Genomic DNA, 21,862 nt, shown 5'->3' on the forward strand with positions numbered 1-21,862 from the left:
CTTGACGAGTTTGAAGAGAAACGCAGATTAACTCGATCAATGGACCGATAATTGAAGACGAAGAAGAAGCTATTAAAATGGCTTCCAAGTGAGCCCGGCCCAGGATATGAACAGCTCCTTCAATTAATCCAGGAGATCTGACCTGGGGTCAGCCGTGAAAAAGCCAGAGGAGAAGAGACGCAGACAGAGGGCCCACACGTAGGCAGCAAAATGAGGTTGAATATATCAAATATTAATCATAATATTAACAACAGTAGCAGACCACAAGGCTCTATAGCTGGTTGACTGCTCCTCTCCGAGCTAATATGTGTGGTCAACCAACCTGAGGCTCCAATAAGCCTCTAAGAACGGATTAGGACAATAGTACTCAGGATGATAAACCGCTCTTCCTGTCACCTCCCACTGCTGCACGGAGCATTTTACAATGAGTCTGCTACACACGTCTTATTTTTCTATAGAGAGAGTAGTGAGTTTATTGCAGAAACTGTCTCATAAGGATGTTTGTGGAAGTGCATAATAATAATAATAAAAAATAACATTTTTAAAGTCTATTTTAAATGGAAACTGAAGTTTGAGACACTTTGAAAACTGCTCGCTCCCTGCACCAAAGTCCATAGAGAAAGTCAGCGATTTAACATCATAGCACACAGGAGTTGTTGAGCCACCTCGAGAGCTGCAACTAACAATTATTTTCGTAATCGATTAATCTGTCGATCATTTTCTCGATTAATAATCTTTGTTCTCGAATGTCTTGTTTTGTCCACAAACCAAAATGATTAGGTTTTAATGATTTCTTTGTTTATGTGGAGCAAAGAAACCTAAGATAATATTCACATTTAAGAAGCTAAAACGATCAGAAATCTTGTTTTAATCACGAAAAAAGCTTCAAACCGATTATAGATTATCAAAATAGTTGGCGATTAATTTAGTAATCGATTAATAATCAAATAATTGTTTCAGCTCTAATTTTCTCTATGGACTTTGGTGCAGGAGAGTGATCGGTTTACAAACTTCACCTTCCAGTTATACCACTCACGCACACTTATTGAGTAATGAAATATTGTGACATTATTGTATATTATAGTGTTATAAATGTTATTATATATATATATATATATATATTATTATATAACTGCTTTTTAATGCAAACACCGTTAGCTTAAAATTGGTGCCGTTTTAACAACACAATTAACAGTTTGTGTTCACCTTTTTATTAAAATTATCATACATTTTAACCCTAACAACCATACGGAAGAGTATTAGGGCCACATGTAAAAAAATATATATTTTTAAGAAAGTAAAGAATTCTGAGATTACAGTCTGAATTCTGAGATTGAGAAAAAAGAAAATCAGAATTCTAAGAAAAACTGTTTTAAATTTTCTTTTTTCTTTCTTTCTTTTTTTACATGATAACCCTACTCTAATGTTTACAGAAGCGGCATCACTCAGATTTCCGACTGTCCCTGAACGCAGCATCATCCTCGTCCTTCACTCCCTCTGTGGTGGATGTTTGTAGAGACTGAGACGCAGCAGCGGTGACTTCACTGACACACTAGCCGACAACGGAGCTCCGAACCCGCGTACCGACCCAGAGACCGAGCCCCTCCACACACGGAGCGTCCGCAGAGAAGGTGAGTGAGCGGGACTAAAAGTACTCGCCGCGGGGGTGTGGTGGGTGGTGGAGCGGGGTGCGGTCGGGGTTTTTATGTAATTAATTTATTTTCAGCTTTGAAATTAACGCAGACAAGATTTGATTGTATCTGTTGTCTACGGTGGGGAAAGCAAGCAAACCGGTTTGACTCGGTTTAAATAGAAGTGAATGGATATTTTCCTCCGGTATCCGGTGTGTGGATGAGTGAGTCCTAACAACAGAACGAGGAGACGCCCTCCATACCGCTGCTGCGCGCGCTCGGCGTCTTTTGGAACTAGATGTACATTTTGTTATTAACGTGAACGTGTGCGCGCGGACACACCGCTCTCAGGGGCGTTTCTAGAGAAATTGCGTCCCATTGAAAAACCCCTCATTCACATACACATTCTTGTAAAGCATTCTTAGCGAACGTATCTTGGGCTAGCTAGTTATTCTACGCGGTATTTTGCACATGGGTACAAAATTGAACAGTACTATATTTACGACTTAAAGGTGCATTATGTAATAAATCTAAAGCAACTGGCCGTAAAATCCTCCTAATATGTCACAGAGACTCAGGAATAATGTTCATATAACAAACTGAACTCACCAACAACAACAGTACAGCCAAAATATTCGCATTTAAACAAATATTTTGCAGACTGCAAATCATGTTTATGTTTTGAAATCATGTTTATGGCATGTGGCGCCACCTACCTCCGTCTACCAATCATTGCAGTCAGTAGAGTCTCAGCTGGCGAGCAACCACGGGTTGCCAGTTAGGTCAGAAAACCAAACCTAAAAGACCTCGGTATTTTGAATTTGAATGTCGTAACCGTGTTTGGCCACATTCTTACATATGGCACCTTTAATGTTAAACTCGAAATTCTTTGTCGGGATATGTGAGGTCGATATGAATGTCTGAGTTTGAAATCCAACACGTGAGGGCGTTCCAGTGAAAATTCCGACATCCGACAGAAGTGCGAATGAATGTAAAATTAGCAGTGTTTTTTCCATTGACGAGAAGGGCAGCTATCCATGAATCCTTTGTAGGGGTACGCTAGGTTGCTCCGTCTATCCAAGTTTGAAATCCAACATGTCACATCCACACGTTCATACAACTGGAACATGGAAAATTCCGACTTTTGACCAATACTGGAACGCACCGTTAGCCATCGATAGCGATAGCAGTTGATAACAGCGATACACACAGTATTTTACACCTGTAATAGCGTAGCAACATAGGACTTGAATATTCCGACTTCCGACTGTAACTGGAACAGACCATTAGCCAACCCACAAGGTTTAGCACATGCAAACAGCATAGCAACATGAGGAATGTCCCCTCAACTTTGGTCGCCATGACGACCACTGGTCCTGAGAAGGTCTGTGTTTGTGGTCTTAACCTTGAGGTCTTAACCTTAGCACCATTAACACCATTGCCGGGTGGTTTTCACCTGCGCAAATACATTTATGTAAGTTTTTATGAAAACCAAGTTTTCATCTTCATTATTTATTTTAATTTTGAAATTTTTTGATCCCAAATTCCAAATTTTTCAGTAATTTTGGAGTATTTTTATATGGTCCCCTCATGATGCTTTTCTTTCCTTTTGTTAGACATGACACTAAATAAAAATAAAATAAAAGAACACTACTCAAATTTGTCATGTACTGTCATGTTTTGATATATTTTGATGTAGTAGTAGTATATAGTAGTATCCAGTATTAGATTATACTGCTGCGGGGTTCCCTGACGCAGGGGTTGGCATTAGTCGGCCAGTCTTCACACAGCGCTTCCAACAAGTACTTTTTATTGGGCGATAGTGTTCTAGGGTTAAAGAGGTAAAATAAACCCAAAACAGGTTTGTGCAGCTATTCCTCGCCGGACACTGCCAATTCAAAACATCTCAGCCCTTGATTTAACCAGATCCAGATTTTGGTCTCCATGAGGATGACAAAATACAAGCACGCACACAGAGGTATGCACCAGTGGCCATGCGGCCCCTTTGTGTGTCTGACATACCACCAGGGTGAACCTCCTCCTCCTGCTCCTCCTCCCTCTCCTGGTCAGGGAGCTGGTGATGCTTTCAGGCTCTGTCAGAAAAATACGAAGGTTGGGAGGTTTCTTGTATTACATCAGTTACAACTAATGGCAACATTTATCAACGCGCTTCCCATTGAATTTTTGAAGTCGATTTTCTGTCAGCTGACAAATTGGCTTATTGATGAATTGCTCCATGTGTGCACACTCGTATACTATAGAGTAGTTTGCAGAGAGCCTTCGTTTAACGTTATTAGTGCAGTTCTGCTAAATTAAGCGCCATCTCAGAATAGAAAAGGAGCAGCTGAAGTGCAGACAGGTGCGCGGACTGAGGGCAAACACGTGAACGCCATGTACAGTCAAGTTAAAGTTCAATAACCTACTGAGATTCTCTTGTTCCAGAACTTTTCTTTGGCTCCGAAATTTAGACTGATGCATTCTATTTATATGAATTATAGAATGGACAATGGATTTTTGCAAAATCTGCTATAAATATAAGGCAACTAATGAACTTCCAGTATAGCATAAACTTTAAAAAAGGTGTTTAAATGTAGCCATTGTGAGGGGGCAAGAGCAAAGTACTGCTGCATCCCTCTGTAAAACAACCTCCGCTAAATTCTATAATTGCTCAATACTTTTGATAAGTGTCGGGTTGAGGTCACAGAAGACAAACACCACTCACTTCACGTTGTGTTCAAATATACTCCGTCGCTCTCGTTATCTCGATTGACTCGGATGCCACTGTGCAGGAATCAGAAGGAGCCGTCAGTGTTGCGAAACGTCACGCAGGTTATCTCTTATCGCGCGAGCGTCGCGTGTGCGAGTGTTTGAACCTCGGGACTTTATCAGCGGCCTTCGGTGAAAGAGATCAGTGTCGGAGTAGACGGATAAGAACAGAATGCGTGTCTCTGATGATGAAGCAGAGCAGGTACAGGGTACTGTCGCTAATGGACAAGCCAAAAAAGCCGCGCAGAGACTAGTCGTACCAGGTCGGAGTTCAAGTCCAAGTTCTCTCTACGAATGGAACGCACCATTAGGGTTGGGGGTTGTAAACATTATACCAACACTGTGAGGACACTGTGGATTTACACGCTCTCGCATCTTGTCTGCAGATGATGTGGACTGTTGCGATCCTGCTGGCGGCTGCTCTACATGTGGGTGAGTATCATCACCGTTTCTGCTCCACCAAATTAGGACTATCAATAGCCATGTTTCCATCATGGTACGGTTTTGGTTTGGGCCCTGGGACAGCCTTAAGAACAGGACCTTTATTTTGGCAGGCGGGTGCATGCATGTTTTTAATGCGCAACTCCCTTGCAACAGCTGACTTTGACCACCCGTACCATTTTACTCTGGTAATCTAAGAGAAGGTGTACTGAAAAATGGAACGATTGGGTACAGTTATTTTGGTACGGTTCCTAATGTACGTTCTGTACCAAACCCAACCTTTCCAAAGGTCAAGGTTCAGGGTTGTGACAGACTGACACCAGTGCTAAACAGATTTGATTTATCGCCAAAAACAACCAGGAAACGCTGCGAGTTAGAACGAGTCACCATTGATTACAAATTCTTTCTAATGAACACAACACCGCCACTGAGTCAGATGCAAGAGTCGGCGATGCAAGTCGTAACAACTTGTGTTGTACAATCACTGCATTCCACACTGGTAAATTGTGCAAATGCTCTTGTTGCTTGTTGTTGGTGAATAAGGGAATAATGAAATGAAACTTCTGCCAAGAAAAGGTCAACCGAGCACGGGTCGGGTTCCTCAATGTTCTCCTCCTCCCTCCTGCAGAGTCTTACGGCATGCATGGTCAGGAGCGTTTATTCCACGGTCGCCAGCTGAAGATCTACTTGAACAAGAACGCTGATAAGCTGGAGTTCATCCCAGTAGATGATCCCTACAACTCCATTATGTACTGGGACAAATTCATGAGCAGGTGAGGACTCACTGAAGGACACCCCGGGTGAAGCTCCTTCAATAGACTCACATTTTGACACCGATGTCATCTACAGGGCGAGGAAGGGTCGCGTGTCTGGCACGGGCTCCGATCGACGATGGTACATCGAGAAGGTAAACAAAGACTTTTCACTCTCATTCAGATGAACCTTCATTTTAATTGGATGACCTTGTAGTTGTGAGGCAACAGGTTTTGCAGCACTTCTGGTTTTACTGGAGAGACAGGAAGCTTGACAAATGCTGATGTTTGTTAACAGCAGCATGTGACAGCTGGTAATTGACACGTTTTCTATATATAAGCCAAAACCTGCAGGAAGACTATTTGTGTATTAGTCGGATAATAAAAATTCAATTCAGTGAGTTTAATTTATGGATTTTTTTCCGAATAATACCAATTTTCAGCTTCTTAAATGTGTATATTATATCTTTGCTCTATGGGAGAGAGAAATGTACGTATCCGTCTCTCTCAGGTGACTTATGAGGACCAGGGGACGTACATTCAGAGAGACTTCTGGAATAAAGAGGTGTCCACCATCAAAGTGGCTGTGACAAGTGAGTTAAACGACCTTTTGTCTCCGGAGTCTTCAGAAGATTGGACTCCAGGCAAAGACCTTTACACAAACTGCTCCTCATCTTAAATATGAAATCAATACCAGCTTCAGTCAATAATATCTTTGCCGCTTTATCTCATACATATACATATATACATATATGTGTATATATAAATATATATTATATACACATATATGTACATATATATTAGTGCTGTCAAATGTGGAAAAAGACGCGTGTGACGTCATGTTTACGTGACTTCGGATTGTTAAAATGAGTCTGTAAAGTAACGCTAAACTTTAAAAACAGAGGCACACATACGCAGTACACATTCACGCCGGTTATTTGCAGCGCTGCTCTTTTCGTTTAATAAACAGACCGCCCCAGTTTCGACTGCAGGCGCGCTAGCGGCGCTAAAAGGAGCTAACGCAGCTAACCGGTAAACGGTGTCTGGACTCCTGTGTCGCGGCACGCAAACAGGACATGAGGCGCGTCTTATATATACATACATATATATATATACATACATACATATATATATATATACATACATACATACATATACATACATACATATATATACATACATACATATATATACATACATGCATATATATACATACATACATATATATACATACATACATATATATATACACATATACATATATATACACATATACATATATATATATACACATGTATATACATACATACATATACACATGTATATACATACATACATATACACATGTATATACATACATACATATATACACATGTATATACATACATACATATATAAAAGTATATATATATACACACATACATATATATATACACATGTATATACATACATACATATATAAAAGTATATATATATATATACACATACATATATATATATATATATACATGTATATACATACATACATATATAAAAGTATATATATATATATATACACACACATATACATATATACGTGTATATATATATCGAGAAAACAATATAGTGTCTTTAGCTCTGCCTGTTCTCCCTCCAACAAGTATGAGAAGCTTTGATGACTCACTGTGTTTTTGGTGGTGGTTTGAAGAGAAGAGCCAATGGCAGGGGCGTGGTGGTCTCAGTTGCGCTGCTTCCAGATCTGATTCACTCGCCTCACTCTTCTCGTCTCTTTTGCAGCCAAACTCAACTTTGAAAAGTGCGTGGCGGGAGACAGTCTCTACATCCCGCTCGAGGGCCTCGACCTGGCTGACGCTGAGCTCATCTTCACCGGACAGAGCGCCAACGTGACACTGGTGAGACGAAGGATTGTTGTCTAATAAACCTGTACTGTACTGGAAGAACTAAATCATCAAGCACCAGGTTACCAAGTACCCGGTCTTGTCTTCTTCAGGTGCATGATGGCGCCCCAGTGGGCAGAAACCATCCAGATTACTGGAACCGGGTGGAGACCCACAGCACGAGGCTTGAGATCAAAGACGTGAACACCACTGATGAGGGACGCTACTTCCTGAAAGATAGAAAGGGCAGAGAGGTGTCTATCACCAAGATGGACCTCACAGGTGAGAGGGTTTACTCTGCTGTCGTGTGCTAAGAAAAGCTTAGCCAAGCCATTGTATTGAAGCCAATCTTGCACAAGTAATCTGGGTGTAATCTGAAAAACCTATGTGAGGGTGTATGATATTTGACCTGATTTCTCGTCAGTGGGCTTTGAGAATCTCTGATGCTGCGTTGGTCCTCACCTCAGTCCTTTTTTCCCTCCCACTGCAGACCGCCGTGAGACCACAGACGGAAACCCTCTCTTGGCTCTGCTCTTGCTGCTGGGCATCCCGGCCGGAATCTGCTGCTGCTGTCGCAAGAAGATCTTCAAGAAGAAAGCCACCACTGCTGCAACACATCAGGTGCAGTATAGTTCACAGACACCAGAATGAGCGGACGAGTCTCACCATTGAACCATGTCACTAATTACACTCTTACTGACCTTTAATGATGTCTGCAGATGACACCAGATGCCATCCATCTTCCACCCAGTGGTCCCGTCGGACCTTCTCCTCCGTACAACGCTCCAGGACAACCAGGAGCGGTCAGAAAAGTTTACATCACTTTCTAGTTGTCGCGGAGGTTTTTACCTCACAGTCACGTCTTTACACAGAATCTAACCTGGTCAGGGTTAGTGTAAATGGGTCTGTGGGTCTCTCGATCACACCCAGTGGTCACAACCAGACACAGACACTTGCTCTCACACAAAACACGCCTGCCTGCAGAGACACAGAGTAAAACAGGTAAGTTCACCTAGTTACATTTAATCCTGCGTGGGTCTACAATCCTTTAAATATACATATTTGCCGCTTTATCGCACAGCTATCTCACAGTTAGACGGCCTTAAGATAGAAAGGTGAGAGTGAGCGTCCGTGACTCAAGCTGGTTCACTGTGAAACCACAAAAAACGTCAGTCACCACATAAAACCCAGCTGTGTTTAGACGCTGTGTGTTTATATAAACGTCTCACAGAGAATCTGGTTGTGATTTGTTCTTGATGCTCGCTTACTCACAAAACTGAAGATTGGTCTTCTCTGTTTCAGGGTTACAACCAAGGACCCACCCCTGGCATGGTAAGACATTACATAAGACACATATATATATAAATATCACACGTGTGCATTTAGATTATTCCAGTAAATGCATAATTATTGGTGATGTATTTTGTGTGTGTGTTACTCTGCTCAGGGTCCTGCAGTCCATCCTCCGCCTGCTGGCCCTGGACAATGGAACGGTCCTCCACCGTCTCCAGTGAGTGCCTTCATCAACAATCATCAAATCGCACGAGTCATGAAAATGTTCGAGGGCGTAGAAAACTCTCAAATCAAACGGGAACATTGGAAATATTGCTTTATTTAAGCACTAAAATGTTGTTATTCTGCGGTACAGATCAGTTACACCACCTCCACCATTTGGTAGAAGTCTCCAGATTTCCTGTTAACTCGTGTCCATCTCTGCAGGGATATAACCCCATCTACCCTCCCACCAACCCCACCTATCCTACCGCGGGTCCTGGCTATCCTGCTGCAGGTCCTGGCTATCCTACAGCTGGTCCCGGCATGGCCCAGCCCCCACACTGGAACGGTCCACCACCAGGCCAGTACCCTCCAGGACCTGGAGCGCCAATGGTATGTTCCTGAACTGAAAGACCTTTCTGAGAGCAATGCTGTCTTTTTGAACTTTGACCCCTTTTTTGGACAATTAGCATCGGGGAGAAGAAATACACCAAAATAGATTATTAATCGATTACTAAATTAATCGTCAACTATTTTGATAATCAATTAATCGGTTTTTTTTCATGATTAAAACAATATTTCTGATTATTTCAGCTTCTTAAATGTGAATATTTCCTAGTTTCTTTGAACATTTTTTAGCATTTTCTGACATTTATGGACCAAACGATTATTCGTTAAAACAATCGACGGATTAATCGATTATGTAAATAATCGTTAGCTGCAGTTCTAGAAGAGACCAAACACAAGAAGGCAACGGCAAAAACAAGCGCACTATGACATTGTTGTCCAAATGCATCAGTGGAGGGAACAGCCATCTGCCTAGACAGGTTGGGGTGAAAGGAAAAATGTAGGACAGAAAGGGGCCAGAGAAAGATGTTTTATCACTAGTTATCTGAATGTAAAAAAGGTTTTTTGATTCATTTGAGGAGACACTTGTCATTTAACTGTTGTAGAAACCAGCTCAGGCGCTGGATGAAAATGCCTGTAATGATAAAAATGTGTGTTTGTGTGTTTGTGTTTGTGTGTGTAGGGCTACGCTCCAGTCATGTACAGCGCTCCTCCTCCAACAGCCGGTGAACCTGTGAAAGAGGATCTCAATTTGAACAATAGCGCCTCCTCTCCGGCCGAGCCCCTGCTGACTGCTGCACCACAGGTAAGCGTAGAGACACTTGCGTCAGGACAAGGACGGTGGTCGAATTATTACTGCCGTCACGTACCGACTTCTGTGAAAGGAAAACAAAATCAACATGTTTTTTTTGTTTTCCCTTCTCTCAGGGAGACGCTGCTCCAGTTCCTCCCTCCACCACCACCACCGCACTCACCACGGATGGGGCCTACAAGTTCGACGTAGGGGCCAACTCCACCAACTTCCTGTAGGGGCGCCGCCTCTTCAGGCAACTTCCTCCCGTCCTTCCTCACAGACTCACGTTAAATCAGGGAGGACTTAGTTCTCTTTGTCCCACTGGAAAAAAATAGTGTATAAAAGAGCTGCAGTGGCCATTTTGCCTGTGAAAGCAAACAACACCATAAAAAGAACGGCATAGAAGGTGTGACCACATCCCTGATGTTGACAAAAAACCCTTAATGTAATGAAATGAAGGCAAGAATTTGTTTATCAACCATTTATTATAGTGTTTGCATACTAATGAATTCCCCGTACACTGAAAAAATAAACAGAAGTCAACAGAAAAACAACAACAAAACAGAATAAAAAAATATATAAATTCCTGTGACACTGGTTATGGCTAGCTCATACAGCTTAGCAGTTAATCTGCCGTAATTTAAAAGATGGATAACAGACACGTGTCAACGTTAAAATGCAGAAATATAAATAACAATAACAAAGAAAGATACAAAGTTATCTAATGCTAAATGTGGAATAATGAGTCTGTGAGGGGGGACCAGGGGGCCCCCCCGCATAACCCAGGTCCATCTTCCCTGCGTTAAACTACACAAAACAGCAGAGAATCCTTTAAAAAAAAAAAAAATTTTTTTTTGCCACAAACGATCTATACCGAAACCCAATTCGTAAAGATGCCAAACTGAACATGGCGACTAATTTACAGCCATATTTAAAACGACAAATGTCCACGAGATCCATGGTCAATGAATGTCACTGTATGCACGTCACGTAAAATATATGTTAACATAAACCTAAACTAAAAAGGTCGGGGGGGGGGGGGGGGTCTTTGGAACACACTGATAACACAAACCAGTCACATCAGATAACAGAACTAGAATTTGAGGTGTATATTAGATTAAACTAATCACCGTCCGGCTGACGGACATAGATCCGGGTATTTCGGGGTTGGGGGCGGGAAGTTCTAAGTCCAGCGGTGCCTCTCCCTCAACGTGTGCTCCGGCATATCAGATGCATCAAAACTCTAAACTACCTCACTTTGTTTGGATCCAATACCTCTCTACATAGGTTGATACAGTCAAGGCAAGTTCTTACGCAACCGAAACGACATCATTTCGGCAGGAAGTGGCTGTTTTCTTATAGATTTCGTTGTGTGGCCAGGATGCCGGAACAATCGTGGACAGGCTAACGGGACAGGCTAAGAGCTTGAGAAATGTGGAGGTCGGCAGTTAAGGGGAAACTTATTGGATTGTAATTTAAATGGAAAGCGCGGGGGACGTAAATGTTGAGGACACGTCGGAAGCCAAGTGTCCCCTTAACTGCCGACTTGGAAGCATCCCAGACTAGCACACTAGCAGCGCTTTTCCATTATACAGTTCTAGCACGACTCGGCTCTACTCCGTTTGGTACCAGGCACGTTGTCTTTCCATGACTTCGTAGTACCTCCTCAGCGTGGGCGGGGTCGTCCTAGCAACAGCGTGAAACTGCCGGGACGTGGTTTTATACGCGACACAAACGAGTGACTTGTAAAGCAGTCGTTTTGGGGCGTAAGTGAATCATTAGAATCAGCTCATTTGAAAAGATTCGAGTCAGTTCAGTACTTCCTGCATGACCAGAGCACAGACTCCGTGGTGCCAAAGCTTTTCCTGCCAACTGAGCTCCGTTTGGTCGACGTTACGAATTTCGTACGTCCGAGTCGAACCGAAATCACTCCAGCCAAGCCACACGCCCTCTCTCTGATTCTGTTTGTCGTAAGGAGCTCAAAACAGCGAAACCAGGAGAAACACTTTTCTGACTGCCTTTCAAGGTGCCATCATGCCTTTTTTTTCTTAAACAAATCACTACTCCTCATCCACCCCGCAGCCTTCGATACCTGTGCGTCGTCACTCGTATCACCACTTTCACAAGTTCTGGTTAAAAAGCAAGACAATGTAGCTCTGTAGTCCAAATAATAGGAACACCTAAAAAAAAAAGAAGAAATCACGTTCAACAGTGCAGCTTGTACCGTGACGGTGGCCTGTGTTTCCTCCTCTGTCTTTGAGTAGATGTTTTTACATGAAGAACAAAATAAAAACTTTTTTTATTTTTTTTTAAGTTTCTCCTAGACCTGTTTTTTCTGGAGCAACAAATTGTTTATATTACACTAGAATTTTTATTTTTTTTATTTTTTTATTTTGTGTGCGAGTGTGTGTACTTCTATCATTATAAGGAGCAGTTTGATTTTCTTTGAAGGCGCTAATGTACGGTTCTTGAAGTGTGCTTGTACGATATGTAGTCAGCACGGGACCCGACTAATAAAAAGCTATGCTAGCTTCAGTCTACAATGTATTAAATATAAATTTTTAAAAGTTTATCTATAGCCTTTGCTTTTGACTGGAAATGAAGGTTCGTGTCACTTTGTGAAACCCCGCACCAAACTCCATAGAGAAAATTCCGGCACACAGGAGTCGTTGATCCACTTGTGCCTCCATCAATAACTTCAAATGTGTCATTTTGTGAATTTGGCATTTGAAAACCGTTGTTCGGATTTCACCAAGTGACACAATCTCACCACACGAGGCAGCAGTGGACCAGCAGCACCTGTGTCTCTCCATGAGCTAAAAACGTAGATTTTCTCTATGGACTTTGGTGTGTGTGGGTTGACGACGTCAAACAAGCTACCGCACAAAGATAGAAGTACGAGTATGTGTGTGAAAATGTAATGGACGTTATTTACGAAATGTAGTTCATCGCTGCAGGTTTTGGGAGATTAGACTGAAACTGACTCCATGATGTGGCGTTTTTATTTGTAAGACTTTTTTTGTAAGTGTGTGTACGTGCAACTAAACGAACACTAAAAACATCCATGTATAAATAAAGTGACATCCTGATGAGCCACTCTGATTCTGTGATTCTACCGACTCCTGCAAACTGCATTTAGAGGAGACGCCACCTCGTGTGTGTCGCCATTTAGTGTTAATCATAGAAAATAATCACATTTAAGAAGGTGAAAAATCTGAGAAACTTGTTTTAATTCTTTTTTAAAAAAACACTCAAACCGACAATTAATCGAGTAATTGTTTAAGCCCCGAAAATCCCAGCTTAAAACATCAGTGTTCGGGTGGAAAAGGCCGACGAGCTACAAGAAAAACTAGCAAAGATAATCTCACAACAAAACAACATTTTCTACGTACTCCGATCACATATACAGTATTTCTGATTTTGGTACACGAACCCCAGTTTGAGAAACATGGATTTCTGTTTCCATTGTTTCTTGCAAAGCAATTGACGTTTGTGAATCTCTTTCTCTCTGCACCAAAGTCCAAAAACTCTCAAGTCACGAGGGAAGATGCAGCTCCCCCTTGTGGCGCATTAACAAAACAAATCTTGGAATGTTTGTTTTCACTCGAGTGAAATGTAGAAAGACCCACGTATATATTTAAGGCCACTCCCAAAAACTTTGTGTCAGTAATAAATCTCAAGAGTCTCAAAGTTCCGTCAGTCCTACAGATTCACGTCCTACCGTCGCGCGTCACTCCGCTTTCGTCCACCTCTCCATGTCCCTCAGCCGCCTCTCCAGAACCTTCACCTGCTCCTCCAGGTGGGCCGTCTTTTCGGTGCCGGCGTCGGCTCCTCCTCCCCGCGGCGACCCGACGCCCAGCAGCACGCAGACGAAGACCAGGACGGCCAGTCGCACCGCCATGGCCTCCGTCCCCACGCTGTGGTCCCTCAGGATGAACGCGAAGGCGGTCAAGGCCAAGCCCACCTTCAGCAGCCACAGGGCCCGCCTCAGGGTGGACGCCACCAAGCGGTAGGCCAGCGAGAAAAGCCAGTACGCCACGAGGGCCACGAGGAACCACTGAGCCACGAAGGTGAGTCCCTGTGGAGTCACTTTGACGGGGACGACGGCTGTGGAGGCAAAAGGCGCGATAGACTACTTCAATAAATCACTCAACTCAAGATGTTACCTTTTTTACGTTTTTAAAGAAAGTTCTCTTGTGTTTGCCGTGTTGTTCGAAGAAAGACGTCGCCGCAGTTTATGCATCCGACTATGAGCCCGACTCCAGTCCGACTAAGCGTACACACGCAGGATGGTCAGACTATGAATCGCATTGTCCAGGTATGTTAGTTTGACTAAGACCAGCTCTATTTTACCAACATGTGAATGTGACATTAACCATTTTATGACCATCATGATATTCTGGACCGATTTATTTTGATTTTGTGGTTGCAAGAAAACCAAATTATTGTCTTAGTCCGACTAAGACTAGCTCGATTTTAGTCAGACTAACATGTGAACATGACATTAAACCTTTTATGACCATCACGATATTCAGTACGAATTATTTAGATTTTACGGCTGTAAGAAAACCGAATTATTGTCTTAATCTGACTAAGATTAGCTCGCTTATAGTCAGACTAACGCGTGAACTTGACATTAACCCTTTTATGACCATCATGATATTCGGGCCGATTTATTTTGATTTTATGGCTGTAAGAAAACCGAATTATTGTCTTAGTCTGACTAAGACTAGCTCGATTTTAGTCAGACTAACGCATGAACATGACATTAACCCTTTTATGACCATCATGACATTCAGGCCGATTTATTTAGATTTTGTGGCTGTAAGAAAACCGAATTATTGTCTTAGTCTGACTAAAGATCAAACAACAAATAAACTTTTGTTTCTTTTCTTTTCCACTTCCTGGTTTCCTGTTCTCATGGTTCCTGTTCTCCATACACGTGAACTTCATCAGTTCATCGACATTAAACAAGTCGCTGCAGGACATGAGAACCAGTTCTTCCACCAAAGCTGTGGTTGTGGTCTGTGTGACACTGCGACTACACAACCTGCTCCTAAGTTTTGGGGATTATCGTTTTCCGCTTCTAATAAAAAATGTTTCACATGTCATCTTCTTATTTGATTTCATGGCAGGTGGCAACCACAACTCGTCTAAAACAATAGTCATAAAAGGAAGTAGTCGCACTTGCGGAAAAATAAAGGCTGCACATGGGTCATTTAACGTGTATTTTACATTTGAAATGTTCAATTATGGCTCTTTCTACACCAACTCCTCACCATTCAAGAGGAGAATTATGAAGCATTTACTCGACTGTACCTTGGATTCCAGCAGTTTTTAGTAAACGTGCGATGTGCTGCAGAAGCAGGTTCAGACCTTTGGCCACGTTCTCCGCAACGACACCGAGAACCTGAGAGAACGCCTGAGAGAAAGAGACAAAATTATACTTACTGTAAAATACATGTAAATGGTGAAAAAAAAGTGGAATTTTTTTTCGAGAAATGCATGAAAATGCCAAAAAGCAAAAATCAGCAACAATAAATGTGTAAACAAATAAAAACTGACATTTTTCAACAAACCCACTACCACAATTCTACTAATACAATTACTAATTGTAGTAATACGTGAAAAAGGGCAGTTTTCCAGTCTCTTTCTTGTAGCTTCAAACATGAATAAATACTGTTTAAACATCAATAGTAAAACAAACAAGTTTAAATTTGTTTTTCTTCTATATTGTGCCATACATAAACAATATGGCCAGGCCCAAAAATCTTACAAGACACTGTTATGTTTATTTAGATCCATTTATATCAAAGATAATGGATAAGAATAACAATAATACCTGAAAAAGGTGGTACTTTTAAGAACATATGGTTATTTTCTAGTCTCTGTTGTATATTCTAACATAAAAAAATTTTTTTGTACAATGTGTGATAATTATAGTTTCCCTTTGTTTAACCTTTAAACATAAAACACATACATGTATAGAAACACACTATATGTGTCTTCAGTGTCTCACACACACTCACATTAAAATAAATACTTAATAAAACTAAAAAATAAGTAATAAGTATTCTAAATAAGTATTTCCATGTCTGACCTTCTGTACCGACAGCACCGTCTGCTCCCCGGCCAGTCTGCCCAGGTAGGTCCTCCCCTCCCCGGCCAGATCCGCCAGCGCCGTCCGCAGCTCCTGGATGAGCCCGGAGCGACTCTCGGTGTCGGTCTGCGCCGAAACAACCGCGCAAAACAGCGGCAACAGCAAAGCGACGCTGCCGACGAGGAGACGCGACCGTGTGCGAAGAAACATGGTGAGAAGGAATTATTGTGAGGAACAAAGTAAGAGAAAGAGGAAAGAAAGAAAAAGAGTCAGCGGAGGAGGAAGCGCGAGCAAGTTTTTCCAACAGGATGTGGAACAACTGAGTGTGTGTGTAAGTGTGTGAGTGTGCGCCCCCTGCTGGGCTGAGTGTGCAACACCACCAAGAGCTAACAAGGTCACATATACATTTACTACCAAATAAAATCAGAAGAAGAAGAGTTGGTATTATGGTCTACATTTATATAGAGCTTTAACACTACAGTTTACACCCATTCACACGCTGCAACATGGGGTAAGTGATTTTTGATACTTAAGTACAGTAAATACATATACTTTAAGACTTTTACTTCAGTTATATTAATTTAAAAAAGGTGACTCCAACGTACATACTTGTACTACTTTATACAAGACTGAAAAATATGCTTTTTGAGTTTGAGTTTCCCCATCGTGCGACTAACAGGATTATCTTTAGTTTATTTGGTTTACACGTTGTATTCATTAAAAACAATTAAATACTGTATATAATTGCGCAGCGGTTTTTTTTTTTGCATTATTTATCATCATTGATGAGCTATATTTGATCAAATTGAAGGAAAAAAAGTGATATCTGAGCATAAAAACAACAAAAAAACAGCATCTAGTATCAGCCATTGGCTGCACTAATTTCTAAAAACTGGTATTGATTCAATTATAAACAGAATAAAAAGTTGTTTGAAGCACAGGTTATTGACGACTCATAATTCTTTCATTTACACCCAAAGATTTTAGTAACTTTGCTTTAAAGACCGACTAATATAGGTGATAAAAAACAACAAAATATGACTCAGTTGTGACGAATAAAACATTTTATTGTGAACAAAAAAAGCAGAATGTGTTGATTGTAGTGTCTTGATTGAAATGAAAAGTGTTTCTCACTTTGTCAGAAGGTCCAGGAAATCATTCATCGCTCATTTGAAGGAAGGAGGAGGAGGATTCAGTGTTTTTCAACAGACTGGACGTGCTCTTCAACCTTTAACCACACACACACACACACACACACACACACACACACACACACAATACATCAACTTTGACACCGACTTGGAAAATACAACAAGGTCACACCAAGTGCCAGAACCATGATAAACAAGAAGCTAAATAACAAAACAGACTGAGTCTGATCTGTTCAATTATTATATTTCTTTAAATAATAAAAAGAAAGTTCTCTGATGTTTTCAGCTTCTTAAATGTGAATATTTTCAGTTTTCTTTGCTTCCATATAACAAAGAAATCTGAAAACTGAAAAATATTCGTAAATAAATATACATTTTTGGGAGAGAGGACAGTGTTTTCTTTCATTTTCAGTTTAGTGCAACACAGGACTTACATATTGGTGATGCTCTCTAGTCGTTCCCTGAGGTCGTCCTGGAATAAAAGAAGAGAACATCCATAAGGTTTAAAAAAATATATTTATTATACTTATACTGCCCCCTGGTGCTTTTCACAGGTACAGAAACAGCCTGAGTGACTAACATTATTCCAGACTTGCAGCATTTCTGATAAACTTTCCCTCATTCTACTACGGAGAGCGCTTACATGACGCAATAAAAGTACGTAAAAAAATAAACAAGATATACAATTTATTTGGTGCATTTGGGAGTCTGTAATGAAGCTAAAAAATAAAACTGAAAAGCAGAGATTTATTTACCGATGGTGAAAGGTCAGCAGAGTCCAGCTCCTGGTTCGGTGGCGCCATTGACATTCGAGGCGAGGAGCCGAAGGCGCTACAGCTACACGACGGCGCAGTATTTTCCTGAAGGAGGTGGTGGAGACGGCAAAGAATAAAACACACTGCACTGAACTCAAGGACGAACTAGATAGATTTTTAGCATTTTCATAAGCCCCGCCCACTTTAACTTTTTTTTAACGCACATTCCACGAGCCACTTTCAGACGTAAATTTTCACTTGGTCTGATGTGGTCGCAAAAATCCAGGAATTTTCAGGTATGTTCAGGCCCTCAAAATGTGATTAACTGAGAGGAAAAATAATAATAATAATAATAATAATAACTTCTTGCACATTCGTGCTCGAACCCTGATTACAAAAGTATAAACCACGTATTTGCGCATCGGATCGCGAGGTTCCGCCCGTGATTCACCCCCCTCGTACCCGTGTGCTGCTTAATTCCAGCTTCGTCTCCAGTAAGAGAACTCTGCTCATCAGATTTTCCCAGCTCTGTCTGGAAACGGTCACGACGTCTCCTCCTTCGTCCCGGAATGGAATACAGTCGTCGTGAAGGTGGCTCTTAAAAAAAAGAAAGAAAGAAAGGTAAAAATGTCAGTTGAAATATTATTCAATGACCGTCGTTCTCTGTGAATTAAAACTTTATCAACCTCGTCTGTGTTTGGCCGTCTCTGCTCCTCCAGGTCCTGCAGACGTTTCTCCAGGATCCTGAGTCGATCCGGTCCAGACTGAAGATCCTCCAGCTGAGCTTCGACCGCCGAGAGTCTTTCTTTCACCTCAGACAACTGAAAAGCAAGAGTTTCCTCAGTAAATGTGTGTAAAATAAAGAAAAGGACTGCACAATTACTTGATTTAATGAACGATTGAGGACAATCTGTTTTAAACGAGAATAAATTGCGTCTTCGCGCGTGTAAACCTGGTCATCTTGCCATTCTGCCGAGTTTGTGATGAGATTTTCGGGAGAAAGCGGTGAGGGGACGACGTCGTCATTGTGAGATGTTGATGTCAGCGTGTGGCAAGAGATTGTGGTAAAAGATGAAGGACTTTCTTTGTGTTTTACGACAAATGGTTTTCCGGTCACCTAAAAAACACAGACTTATGTTTATGTTTCAAACAGGCAGATCATTTCAAGTACGTTAAAAGAAATATAAACCGTATAACAGCAGTGTCTGTACCTTCTTCAGTCGGTTGTGTTTCTGCATGACCAAGTTAATGATGTCGCAGGTGACGGAGATTTTCCTTTGAGAGAAACCAAACTGGAGAAACTGCTGTTTCGTCAATATGGGCTTATACTGGAAGATGTCTCGTAGAACCTACGCACACACACACACAAAATATACACGTTTATGTTAGGGATGTCAAAAAAGTCATTTTCTCTGGACATCACTTGGTGTGTAATTCTGTTTTTATACCAGCAGAGAGCACACATCAACTAAAGCGCTGACGTATTTAGCACTCTCCTGCACCAAGCTACACTTCAAAGTAGCCGATTTATAACACACAAAGCTTCATTAAACAAGACTGTGTGTGTGTGTGTGTGTGTGTGTGTAGTTATTGTACCTTATAAAGTGTGTCTGTGAAGCGGAGGTCAGTTTTGCCCGTGAGCTCTAATCCAGCCGCCATCAGATGCTCAGTAAGAGGCGGAGACAACGATGTGAGGGTGAAGCTCACGATGGGAAGAAAAGCAGAGGGATCTCCCTTGGACAGACTGACAGAAAAAACACAACAACAACAACAATAATAATTTATTTATTTGTAAAGCACGAGAGCTGCAACTAATGATTTTTTTTTTTTAAATGCGTAATCTGGATATTCTTTTGTACATAAAATGTAGGAACATGTTGAAAAATGCCGATCAGTGTTTAGCAAACATGGAAATCACATTCAGAGATTAGAAAATACTCACACTGAGAGATTAGAAAATATTCACATACCGAGATTAGAAAACGTTGGCATTCAGAGATTACAAAATACTCACGTACCAAGATTATAAAATACTCACATTCAAAGATTACAAAATACTCACATTCAGAGATGACGCAATATTTACATTCCGAGATTAGAAAATATTCACATTCAGAGATTAGAAAATACTAATATATTTCATTACATATATTCAGTTTTAAAGCCAAATAACAAATGATTGTGTTATAGCGGAGACGAAAAAGCAGATGACAACATTCAAATGTGAACAGTTACCTTGAATAAGATAAATATGTTTTTGACAAGTGTAGGAAACACTTTGGCTCACTACTCGACAAAATACATAAACATTAGCCTTGTTGTTTTTGGACATTTTAATGCAGAAATGTTACATACTGTAGCTTTAAAATAGACATTTGTGACTCCAGGATTCTTCATCTTTTTTTTAAAATATAATTTTGCAGGTAAATAAGGTGGTTTCAGACTCACCTGTCATAGTCGACGTGTCCTGGAAACTTAATCATCCGCAGGAGACTTTCCAGTTTACGAAGACAACCTTGTACATCTCCAGTGGACAGCATTTTATAACCGGAGGACGCCGAGAAACTCGCTCTTTTTTACTTTACTGAAGCGGCGACACAAGCGTTATGAGCTACGTCTGTTCGGCGAACAAAAGAACGACGCAATGTGATTAAATGACAAAACAGCACAAACGTATTTTCTAATCTGTAGTCGCCGCTTTTTCTTTCTAAAATCCCGCTTCTCTTTTTACTTCCTGACTTTCCCTCGGCTCGTTCTTCTTCTTCTTGTTGACAATCAGTGTAGCAGATGCATTACCGCCACCTATTGGACTGAAGTGTGAGTAGCTGTAAAAACATCAGGAAACACAAGAACTATATAATATAATAGAGAATTTAGATTAAAAATACAATAAAAGTAATAATAAGAATAAAAATTTGATTTTGAAAATTGCACTTAAAAAACATCTGCTTCTAATAGGAATAATAATAATGATACAATGGAATAAAACTCATTAAGATTAAAAATCTAATTTGCAATGTATCAAGAATATATAAAACACACACACACACACACACACACACACACACACACACACACACACACACACACACACACACACACACACACACACACACACACACACACACACACACACACACACACACACACACACACACACACACACACACACACACACACACACACACTCTTTTTTGTAATCAAAATAATATTAGGTGCAATAAAAAGTCAGAAACATTATTATATCCAATAGGTTTTCTCACTGTGATTTATCTCTCTCTATATATACACACAGATATGTACATGTATATGTGTACGTGTGTGTGTGTGTGTGTGTGAGTGAGTCATGTTGTGGGCTTTTTGTTGCTGGAGAATAATGTCTTTGAAATGACTCGGCACAAATGTGTTGTTATCAACAGTTTCCTAGTTTAAAAGAGTCTAAAATGATTGTACAATATCAGTATCGGTACATGCTCTAGTTTGTGATATCAGACAAAAGGTGCCATTGTGCAATCCTGAATAAAATGTACAAAGAAACACAAATTATCCTTTGTTGATGGAGAGAAATAGATTTAAAAGGAACAAACATAACAAATATATATATATATATATATATAGTATGATTGTGTGCAGGAATGACTGGAAGTGGGCTGAGTAAAAGTTTTTTTTATTTATTCATTTATTTTTCAGTAAAAGTTTATTAGGTCTGAAGTTCATGTTTGAGACTACAGGACACGCACGTCGTCGTACGTCA

The 21,862-nt window shown here is 40.8% G+C and overlaps 3 protein-coding genes across 3 annotated transcripts; 1 reads left to right on the plus strand and 2 right to left on the minus strand.

Moving 5' to 3' along the window:
• The first annotated feature begins 7,637 nt into the window (after window positions 1–7,637).
• On the plus strand, window positions 7,638–10,492 carry LOC310940627 (uncharacterized protein). The gene is made up of 8 exons (XM_083905616.1): window positions 7,638–7,749; window positions 7,958–8,088; window positions 8,187–8,270; window positions 8,770–8,799; window positions 8,915–8,977; window positions 9,187–9,354; window positions 9,992–10,114; window positions 10,237–10,492. The coding sequence occupies exons 1-8, from the start codon at window positions 7,737–7,739 to the stop codon at window positions 10,336–10,338; spliced, it is 714 nt and encodes a 237-aa protein (XP_083761742.1). The 5' UTR covers window positions 7,638–7,736; the 3' UTR covers window positions 10,339–10,492.
• A 3,340-nt stretch (window positions 10,493–13,832) lies between these two features.
• On the minus strand, window positions 13,833–16,412 carry tmem109 (transmembrane protein 109; the record flags this gene model as incomplete). Its single annotated transcript, XM_083905617.1, has 3 exons — window positions 13,833–14,209; window positions 15,422–15,524; window positions 16,203–16,412. 3 exons carry the CDS (start codon window positions 16,410–16,412, stop codon window positions 13,833–13,835), a joined length of 690 nt encoding a protein of 229 aa, XP_083761743.1.
• Window positions 16,413–17,357: 945 nt separating this feature from the next.
• On the minus strand, window positions 17,358–20,648 carry cep44 (centrosomal protein 44; the record flags this gene model as incomplete). The annotated part of the gene is made up of 9 exons (XM_083905619.1): window positions 17,358–17,430; window positions 17,788–17,825; window positions 18,109–18,213; window positions 18,571–18,657; window positions 18,795–18,929; window positions 19,061–19,225; window positions 19,320–19,457; window positions 19,705–19,852; window positions 20,557–20,648. 9 exons carry the CDS (start codon window positions 20,646–20,648, stop codon window positions 17,358–17,360), a joined length of 981 nt encoding a protein of 326 aa, XP_083761745.1.
• Between the last annotated feature and the right edge of the window lie 1,214 nt (window positions 20,649–21,862).

This window comes from Microchirus variegatus (genome assembly GCF_963457635.1).
Source record: "Microchirus variegatus genome assembly, chromosome: 19".
Lineage (NCBI taxonomy): Eukaryota > Metazoa > Chordata > Actinopteri > Pleuronectiformes > Soleidae > Microchirus > Microchirus variegatus.

Excerpts from the sequence above, each read along its gene's own strand:
- LOC310940627 (XM_083905616.1), top strand. Across the intron at positions 8,978-9,186 it reads ACGGTCCTCCACCGTCTCCA|GGATATAACCCCATCTACCC; the intron begins GTGAGTGCCTTC and ends CCATCTCTGCAG. Across the intron at positions 10,115-10,236 it reads TGCTGACTGCTGCACCACAG|GGAGACGCTGCTCCAGTTCC; the intron begins GTAAGCGTAGAG and ends CCCTTCTCTCAG.